The 10,635-nt window shown below is 36.8% G+C and overlaps 2 protein-coding genes across 2 annotated transcripts in view; one reads left to right on the forward strand and one right to left on the reverse strand.

The window, feature by feature from the left end:
* Positions 1–4,231, forward strand: part of LOC112526606 (eukaryotic translation initiation factor 4E-1-like) — a 7,756-nt gene extending 3,525 nt beyond the window's left edge. The window contains exons 3-5 of the mRNA XM_025136962.1: positions 3,381–3,506; positions 4,024–4,089; positions 4,181–4,231. Coding sequence (XP_024992730.1) covers positions 3,381–3,506; positions 4,024–4,089; positions 4,181–4,231 — 243 coding nt within the window. The remainder of the gene's footprint in view (positions 1–3,380; positions 3,507–4,023; positions 4,090–4,180) is intronic.
* Positions 4,232–9,748: 5,517 nt separating this feature from the next.
* Positions 9,749–10,635, reverse strand: part of LOC112526605 (codeine O-demethylase-like) — a 4,858-nt gene continuing 3,971 nt past the window's right edge. The window contains exon 4 of the mRNA XM_025136960.1: positions 9,749–10,162. Coding sequence (XP_024992728.1) covers positions 9,893–10,162 — 270 coding nt within the window. The 3' untranslated portion in view covers positions 9,749–9,892. The remainder of the gene's footprint in view (positions 10,163–10,635) is intronic.

The raw sequence follows: 10,635 nt of genomic DNA on the forward strand, positions 1-10,635 counted from the left end.
AACAGTAGTCATTTTTGCAACCGGTGCAAATGTCTCCTCATAATCCATGCCATACTGTTGCGAGTACCCTTTTGCAACGAGTCTCGCCTTGTAACGCTCAATAGACCCATCYGCTTTGGTCTTGATTTTGTACACCCAACGACAACCAACCGTGTGCTTTCCCTGTGGGAGGGGCACTAAATCCCAAGTATGAGTCTGGTGAAGAGCAGTCAGTTCCTCAGCCATAGCATTCTGCCAATGGGGATYRGAAACTGCCTCTCTATAGGACGTGGGCTCAGATAAACGATGTATATTGGAAACAAAAGAAGCAAATGCAGGTGAGTAAGAAGAATAAGCGAAATCAGGAAGTTTGGTGGACTTACAAGTGCGAGAGGACTTACGAGGAGGAGGCACGGTCGTAGTTTCATCTGGTAAGGGAGCGGTCGTAGGTGTTGGGGGGGCTGGATCCGTCGAAGGCTCATGATTATCGGTGTTGATAGTTGTATCATTAGTGTCATCATCGGTGTCAAGATTAAAAGGATCAATATTGCGAAGATCTGACTGGGTAACACTAGGAGTTTGAGCAGGAATAGAAAAGAAGGGAATGTGCTCTAGAAAAGTAACATGACGSGAGACATAGAGCTTTTGACTTGTCGGATCATAACAACGATATCCTTTTTGTCCTGTACCATACCCTAAARATACACATAAGGCGGATCGAGGGGACAACTTGGTCCTCTCAACATGTGGACGAAGGACAAAACAAGTACAACCAAAGACACGAAGAGAAGAGTAATCTGGTGGGTGTCCATAAAGAGTTTCAAAAGGTGACTTGCCTGAATTTTGCTTGGTCGGAATTCGATTAATTACATGGGTAGCGGTTAGAMGAGCTTCCCCCCAGAAAACAYTAGGAACCTCAGAGGACAATAACAGAGAGCGARCGGTTTCAACCAAATGTCGATGCTTCCGTTCRGCGATACCATTTTGTTGCGGTGTGTCGGTACATGATGACTGGTGTATGGTACCATCAGAGGCAAGCAACTTAGTGAAATCATTAGAAGTGTATTCACCACCTAAGTCACACCGAAAACACTTAATGACAGCGGAATGTTGAGTTTTTACAAGGGCTCGAAAATTACTAAAAATAGAAAAGAATTCAGATCTTCGTTTCATAAGATAAACCCAAGTGTAACGAGTGTAATCATCTATAAAAGAAACATAGTAAGAGGAGCCTCCCTTTGAAGCAACAGGAGAGGGACCCCACACATCAGAATGTATAAGATTAAAAGGAGCAGAAGAAAAAGAAACACTTCTAGTAAAATGTAAAGCTGAAAATTTTGCAAGTTTACATCCACTACAATCTGAAATGTCATGACTACTTAAACGACCCAAAACACCAGTGGATGATAAAAATTGTAAACGAGGACTTGATATGTGACCCAAACGCGAATGCCAAAGATAAAAATCAGAAGACGAATGACTCAAACGAAAAGAGGATAGATCAACACACTGCAAGCTACCACACCGGATAGATTGAGTTCTTCAACGACATAAAGCTCCCCAAGCCTACGGCCGATCCCAATCACCTTCTGAAACTGCGAGTCAAAGACATAACAAACAGTGTAAGAGAAGAAAACCCAATAGCCAGATTTACATAACTGACTAACAGAAACAAGGTTTAAAGCAAGATCTGGAATGTAATATACATCAATAAGAGAGACTTGGGGGGTAACAACAGAACCAACTCCTTCTACTTGCATAGACGATGCACTAGCAGATAAGACCGAGATGGGAGAACCAGGAAATAAAGAAACAAAAGATGATCGATGAGGCGGTGTAGTAGGGGATGGGGCTGAGTTGGTTGTTTGACTAGTGGAAGGAGATGAGGTTGTGAGTGGGGAATTGGGTGGGGTAGCGTCGGAGGCAGAAGTGGAAACGTGGGTTGGAGTGTTTTGAGTAGGAGAAGAGGACCAAATAAATGGGTAAGGAGTAGAAGTTAGAAATCCATAAGATGAGGGGGTGTAGGATTGAGTGGCGAAAGGAAAGATGGTTTCATCAAAGACGACGTTGCGAGAGATGTGTATTTGTTTGGTTTTGATGTTATAACATTTGTAGCCCCGGTGATTTGAAGGGTAGCCAAGGAAAACGCACGGAGTTGAGCGGTCCGCGAGTTTATGGATGGTAGTAGAGGGGAGAAGTGGGTAACAAAGGCAACCGAAAACGCGTAAATGATCGTATGATGGGTGGCGATTGTAAAGACAAAACATGGGTGTGGAGTTGTGAAGAACTTTGGTGGGTAAGATATTTAAGAGATAGGTTGCATGTGCTAGAGCATGGTGCCAAAAATTGTGAGGAACGGAGGATTGAGATAAAATGGTTCGCATTATGTTGTTGATGGACCGTATTTTGCGCTCCGATTTACCGTTTTGAGCGGATGTGTATGGACATGAAAAACGGAATGTCATGCCATTCGAGGTGCAAAAATTATGAAATGAGGTGTTGTTGTACTCACGTCCATTATCGCATTGGAAACATTTTATGGTTGTTTGAAATTGGGTGCTAATTAATTTATGAAATTCTAGAAATTTAGAAAAAACTTGAGATTTGGAGGCGAGAGCATATGTCCATAAAAAATTAGTTTTATCATCTAAAAATAGGACATAATAGCGACACCCGGTAGAAGAGAGAACCGGGGAGGTCCATAAATCGCTATGCACTATGTCGAATGGTAATGCGGTGCAAGCATTGGAATCAGAAAAGGGTTTCATGTGATAATCTTTGAATTATTAGTCTCCCAAGTATCAAGCAAGGTTATATAATTTTCCACTTTATTATCAGTAGGTTTACGAATAGTGCCACTGATATGCCCCCACATGTTTTCCAATCAGAAAATGCTTCATTACATGACTCCAGTAACTATAATTCTTTCCGTCTAGTGTTGTGCTAATGGACTGTAGTGAATCCTCTCTAGAACCCATGGCAGCGGACAACAACGAAAACCCAAAAAAAATACGAACAACGCAATCAAAAAATACCAATCGAATGCAAAGCAGCAAATACGTAGAACGACAAATACGAATCAGCGGCACAAAACGAAACAATTGAAAAATACGAWCCAGAATCGGATGAACAATACGAAGCCTTCCATGAACATCAAATCAAATCRAAGGGTGGATCGAYATGGCTCTGATACCATGTAGAAAKATGAGAAAGTAACCGATAGCTTGGTAGCTAGGGTTTTATTATGATATATGTGTGTGTTTACAAGAGAAACATAAAGCCTATATATAGACTAGGAAACTAGGGTTTCTAAGCCCAACAAGAGAATAAGCCCAATAGGCTAAAACCCATTTATGCTAACAATCTTATCCCTATATATTAACCTCTTTCTAATATGAAAGCTGCTAGCAATGATTGGAGAACAGTTTGATTTTGAGGATGAGATATGTGGGGCGGTCGTAAATGTCAGATTAAGGCAGGAAAAAATAGCTCTCTGGACCAAAACTGCTGCCAATGAGGCTGCCCAGGTAGTAGATTCTAAAGCAGTTACCAATGTACTCAACTTTTTATTTCAATCCTTGGTGGGGTATTGTTATATGCACCCAATTCAAATCAGTTAATTAATGCTTTAGAAATGTAAAAATGTATCTTGATCTTGATGTATGTGAGAAAAAATTAGTAGGAAGAAGTACAATTAGCAATATGTAAGGGTGCATTTAGTAATATATACTATATAGTGGTGCATTTAGGAAAAAGTAAAGGATAATTGCTATCTTATCCTACTTAATTGGTATTTTAAATATTTCAAGTAGTTTCCTTATTTTGGGTAGGGCAGGCATTAGATGGTAGGAAAACTCATATAGTATTTCTCTAGTAGTTTACGGTTTTGTTAGTTTTTGGTTATTTAATCATTATAATTCGTTTTGGGTCCTATCACAATCAAATATAAATGCACATAAGATGATTGTTTGTTTGTAACGATAAGCCGAACACACGACTGCTGTCAATGTGTATACAGTTAATAAGATGTTAGGCTGTTTGCAGATGAGCATTGGGAAACAATGGAAGGAATTTCTTGATTACAATGACGTAATAGGATTCATATTCCACGTAAGTGTGTGTGTGTATATATATATATATATATATATCAGTTTTCAAGCATTGATCCATGTAATTGATCTCGACTCATATGATATGTCAGGAGGATGCGAAGAAACTCGACAGAGGTGCCAAAAATAAATACTCGACGTGATGCTGTTTGCCGAATGCAAGCTTGAGGTATTGAGGGTTTTAGTTTACATAAGTGTGTTAAAATCAACATTTGCAATTGATGTTACATTCTCAAGTAGTTGATCCTTAGCCACTCTTCACCATGCCTTCCATTTCCAATTTATAGATTTTACACTTCTTTCTTTTTCATATTTTGGTGGGACGGAAATAGTGCATTTTTTTGTCCCACTCAGGAGTTTAATGTGGCACTAAATATGATATGGGACAACAATTTTTTGTATTTCCTTCCCGTCCCGTCCCCGTGTACCTAACACACCCTAGGTTTGAGGCCATAACTCATTTGGATGATATATATTATCGGTGTTGTCATATGCACTTCTATTTATGTTAGAATCAGGTGCATTAAAGATGTAAAAAGTAAAGTCTTGATGTTGATGCGTGTGAGGAGATGTATTAGTAGGTAAAAATGTATTTAGCAATATAGAGGGATACATTTAGCCTACTCCATATAGCGTATTTTCTCATGATTTGAGCGAAATAGTTGTTCCATCGACATGAATGATGTGATTTTCTTCATGTTGTCATTGGCACGTCGGCTTGATGAGGATGTAATGTTATAAGCGGTAGATGTCATAAGGGTTGAAAGCATTTGGTTAATAAGATAAAACATGACAAGACAAAAATCTAGTTTCATGTTTGGCATAACATGGGACATGACAAAGATTCTTGTTTCCATAGACGGACCTAGAGGGGTGGTTATGTGGCACGTGCCACATATTGTTCTTCCACGATAAGGTAAAAAAATTAGGTTCGTGAAAGGTGCAACTGTTTTATATGGTGTTACCGTATCCAAAAATTCTTTGGTCCATCCCTTTCACATTTGTCATGCACAAAATGGGAATGGGACCGGGACCAGGACTTGGACTTATAATGTAATATAATAAATTTTTTATGTTATACTATCTAAAATTAATTTGTAGTCATTATAAAAACATTTAAATTACCTTCTTTGTATTATATGTTTGTAATAGAAGAAAGAATCATGTTTCTCTTTTTTTGAAAATTATATAAAAAAAGGCAAATAAATTAATTTAATGTTGTTTTTAAATATCTATATCTCATCTAACTCTTCTTTGGGGACGTTTATCGTTTAAAAAACACGGAAAATTAATATATATTTGAAAAATGTTCCTTTATATATAATAATGATAATAAATATAATATAAAAAAGATATTAAATTATATTATATAGTATATTTTTTAGTTTTTCAATAAGAAAAAGACAAAAAAAAAAAAAAAAGTTGTAAAAGGACCTAAATGCATCATGATCTAATTGTGTTAACAAATTGTTAACTCTATTAGTGAAAGGGACCATAGACATGAAAGTGAATACGACATGAACTATATCCATAGTTAATGGAGTATAGATATATTAGTTGAATTTTTTGACATACAACTGGGACCAAAAGCATATTTACTCCATTAGATATGAACAATATAAAATATTGTAGTTATTATTTAGACTTTAATAATATTTTATTAAAAAGATATCATAAAGTATATGTACAAGTTAGAACGTTTATTGGATGAACAAAAACCTAACTAAAGCACCCCAACGTGACTTCCCCATCTTCATCCCCTCTCCCTGTCCTCGACACCGACAACATGACAACCGCCTCCTCTCGCCTCCCCTTCTCTCTCGTTCCTCTCCCCGTGAGTGATTCGTGTTCAACCCATTTCCTCCCCTTTAGACCCAACTCAAAATTGGTAACAAGGTTTAATTTTTGGTCGTTTGAGTTTTGTATGTTTCCCTGAAATTTTTTGTGTAATTATACATACATCATAGTTTTCGACATTTTGGTACAATAAACCGTTAGAAAGTTCGAAATATTTAGTTCCCGATTGATATATGACAATTAGGGTTTGATTTTAGCCATTGTTGACAACTAAACCTCATGTTACGCACTTATAAATAAGAAAACCGTGTAAAAAATTCAAGAAAACCCATGTAAATGCAATAATCTTAGTATCATATGGTTTATTGCTTTCATATTGGAGATGGCGCTGGAAATGGCCGGAAAAAATAGGTGGTGGAAGGGTTGCAAGAGAAGGATGGCGGTCGTTGGAGAAGATAATGGAGGTGACCGACGACAGAGGTGTAGGGGCATAACGCCGTTGATTTGGATTTAGTTTTATTTGAGTATATTAAATAGTCCTTGTACCTTAAAACTTTGTACACTTACCTCCTTCATGTCTATTTGAACCTCTCCCATATACTTAGCTACAACTAGCATGTAAATGCCATCTATATATAAGAGAGAATAAAGCATCGATACATCATCAAACTTCTTGAAATAAACACATATATCAAAAGCAGATCTATTTATGTCGTGTGTGGTGTCAAATGTATTGAATCTCTTATCCAATTGCCTGTGGGATTGTTTGAGGCCATATAGAGACTTTAATAGCTTCTAGAAGCATCCTCCTTTATTACCCGAAACTACAAAACCTTCCGGTTGCTACATGGGAATCTCTTCCTCAAGTTGACTATTCAAAAATGTTATTGTCACCAATGTGTATATGGAAGTATGTTTCACCAATGGTGAGAAAATGACATTACCGTCAATTCCAAAAATTTGACTTAAACCTTTTCATATGATGTTTCTGTTGCATTCAATTTGTCCGACCTTTGGCTCATTATTGGCAACAATCGCTTTCATTTTCTCCTTTAAACTCAATGTAATACAAATTTCTTCAAGAGTGAGAGTGTTCCGATTGTAGATGATAACTGAAATGAATAAAGGCCAACGAAGCTGTATGTAAACGCCCCTGTTTCAATATTATAATGACGCCAAAATTATTTCGATGAATTTTAAGATAAATGCTAAGCATGATGATATTATAACAATGTTGACATTATTTAAGATATTTTATCCAACATGTAGATGTTTATATCAGATACAAAAGTTAGGATATTAATATCATTGGAAAGAATATAATTCAACCCTTTACATTCTTACAACCAAATTAGGAACGCCCATTTTGATCATCAACAGTTACCATTTAATTGGTTGTAACTAGTGAGGGCCAAAAACCGGTTCCCGGGCCAGGCCGGGCCTAATCGGTCTCAAGCTTTCTCATAACCGGTCCCGGTCAAAAATGATAGGACTGGTCAAGGTACTTCATAACCGGTTATGAGCTGCCGGTCCCGGTCCCAACCGGTCTCGGCATTAAAAAATAAGATTTTTTTTTAAATTTTTTAATGATATATATTTTTAATATATTATAAAATTTACAATTGGATCACTCAAATACACTTTAAAAACGCGCTTTAATATAATTAAAATTACATTGTCTTGTAAAAATATATTATATAATTATTTAAAAATACATTTATTTATATCCATTTGGTAGACTTTCAAGTCTTTATGGGCAGCAAATGCTAGGAAGAGTTGAATAGCTTCAAGTCTAGCCACTGATGCGAAGGTTTCGTCATAATCGGTTCCTTCTTCTTATCTATAACCCTGAGCAACAAGACGAGCCTTGTTACGGGTTACCACACCTTGTTCATCTAACTTATTGCAATAAACCCATTTGGTGTCTATCACAGTTTTATCAGACGGACGTGCGATAAGGTACCATACTTTGTTCTTATCAAACTTAATGAGCTTCTCTTGTATGACAATGACCCAGCTAGGGTCTGAGATAACATCATTGATTTTCTTGGGTTCAACTATAGAAAGGAAGTTGACAAAGAGATAGATATTACCTAGACCACGTCGTGTCTGAATACCTGCATTGGATCACCAAGAATTTGATAAATTGGATGGTCTTTTGTCTATCATTGAGCTAGTAGAGGATTGTCATCTGAGCATTGATGTTCGAAAACAGAAGATGAGGCTTCAGCTGTAGATTCTTCAGCAATGGGTAGAATTGCTAAAGGAGCCTCAGTGAAAGATTTAGCGACTGATAGAGGTTTAGATGTTGAAGGCATTTCATTCACTGATTGATTAGTGTTTGAAGTAGAGGGAGGAATACAACTAATGGGCACTGCAATGATCTCTGAAGAAGATTTGCTTCGGTTATTAGTTGCAACTGAAATGATAAGTGGATCATCATCAACATCTAGAGTATCAGCATTAGGTTGATTGCTGAAGGAAGCTTCAGGTTGTCCAACATGAGAGAACATCCATTTTTCTAATTCTTCGTCATCATTAATGATGGGTTTAGAATTAGCTGATTGAGATTCATCAAAGGTGACATGAATAGTTTCTTCTATGGTCTGCCGACGTTTGTTGAATACTCTGAAGGATTTGGATACTGAAGAATATCCAAGACGGAATATCGGGATACACTTTTCTGTTAAGCAACAAAACTATCTATTGGAGCTCAAGAAAGCAGGCAATCGTCATTTTGTCATCAACAGAGGCAGAGTATGTGGCTGTAACTTCTTGTGTATGTCATTGTGTTTGCCTGAGGGGACTACTTGAAGATCTTGATGAAAAGCAAAGTGGAAGTATTAAAGTTTTCTGTGACAATAGTGCTATCATTAAACTGTCTAAAAATCTAGTGATACACAGAAGGAAAAAACACATCGAGGTAAGATTTCACTATCTAAGGGATTTGGTCAGTCAAGAAGTGGTGAAGCTGGTATTTTGTGAAACTGAAACTCAGATTGCAGACATAATGACAAAGCCCATGAAGTTGGAGACATTTGTTAAGTTGAGAAGTTTACTTGGAGTACAGGCACCGAAAGTTAAACTGGATGATTGAAGGATTTCAGTTTAAGGGGAGGAATTTGTTGAGGTTAGTCGTTGCAAAATAGTAGGCCTCCAGCCTTGTTATTAGGAGTTGGTTTTTTTGAATGTTTCTTTAGCCGGTAGAAATTTGTTCCTAGTTTTATGCTTTTCTGTTTGTCTTTGAAGGCTATTTAAAGCCATGCTCTTTCTTTGTAGTGTTTGTGAGTCTACTGCAAACTTGCTTGGTTTTATCACACAATTGCCAGAAGGCGATGCAAAACACTGGCTACTATCAGCAATTTTTCAGACAAGGAATCGAGTTTATAGTTGAATGGCTTCGATCGATAATATAATTAGAGAGTTGAGAGAAAAGGTTTTCAAGGGTTTTATAGATTGATCACTAACTTAAAGCATATGAGAATATTCAAAAAACAAGTTTATATATCTAGGGTAAACTAATAAAAAGAAAGACTAAATTATCTCAACATGAATACATGAATCCATGAAGACATTCAAAGAGGTCGTAGGACGAGCTTATGTTGAAGTTCATCTCTTGTTGAATGGGTCGCCATGTCAAGAATATGGTCAAAATAAGAGAACCTCAAATCACATGTGAATCACGTATGATTTTACATAATGTTATAGAACTTGTTCAACGAAAGGGGGAAGGGGCGACGTGGGTCGAGGAGAAGTCACGTGAATCACATGTAATTTTACATGTGATTTTAGTGCAAAATCATATTTGATTCGGCGGTCTTTGTGTTCTCTTATTGTTATTCAGTTATTGCTCTCGTTTTAACCTGACTCAGTAGTGATATAGAAACACATATATTAACATGACATCAATTTCCAAAATTAATCTAGTAAAAACTACTTGAATTTATACATCCCACAATTTATTTTTCTTGAATAATATATAAGATCTTCCAAATATTTAAGATCTATTAAGTTTCATAGCCTTCTTCGTCTTTGATCTTCATTTTCTTGAGAAATGCCTTTCCATTGAGCTTACGTGAGAAGAATTCTTTAAGGTACTGTTCCATTACCAGTGTTTTATACAGCGGTGGGTTTCTTGTGCTGGTTAACAAGCCCTTCGAAGGTCCAACATCTGCTTCCATCTTCGGATTGAAAAACATGGCTAACGACATCCTTTCTTTCGTCGCATTTACAATTGCTCTATGCTCGATGCTATTGCATACACCATTGCTCAATATCTGCACATATATATACATAGTAGAACATTAAGTAATTAAAATATAAATGCTAGTTTTTCAAAGGGTTATTTAAAGTATCCACAATCAATCACATGACTCAGGGGCTGTTTACCAAATTTTCTATTAAGTCCTGTATGGATAAATTTGTCTGTCTGGATAAATTTGGCTGTCTGGATAAATTTATGTTGCTGTTTACTTTTCTATCTGAATCTACCGTCTGAATAACAGAAATGACCAATTTACCCCTGAAGATTAAACTATGGGTTGTTCAGAACAAAAAATGAGAACCCAAAAATGACAAACAGCAGTCCCAATTGTGTAAGCAAATACCTTAAGGAAACAAAAACATTAACAGGTCTGGATGGTAACAGTCGATCGAGATGATGGAAACATCAAAAATTAACCCTAAAAATACCTTAATCGATCGAGATGATGGAGACGATGGCAACAGTCGATCTAGATGATGGAAACAT

Source organism: Cynara cardunculus, assembly GCF_001531365.2.
Source record: "Cynara cardunculus var. scolymus isolate 2C chromosome LG 14, CcrdV1, whole genome shotgun sequence".
NCBI classification, from domain to species: domain Eukaryota; kingdom Viridiplantae; phylum Streptophyta; class Magnoliopsida; order Asterales; family Asteraceae; genus Cynara; species Cynara cardunculus.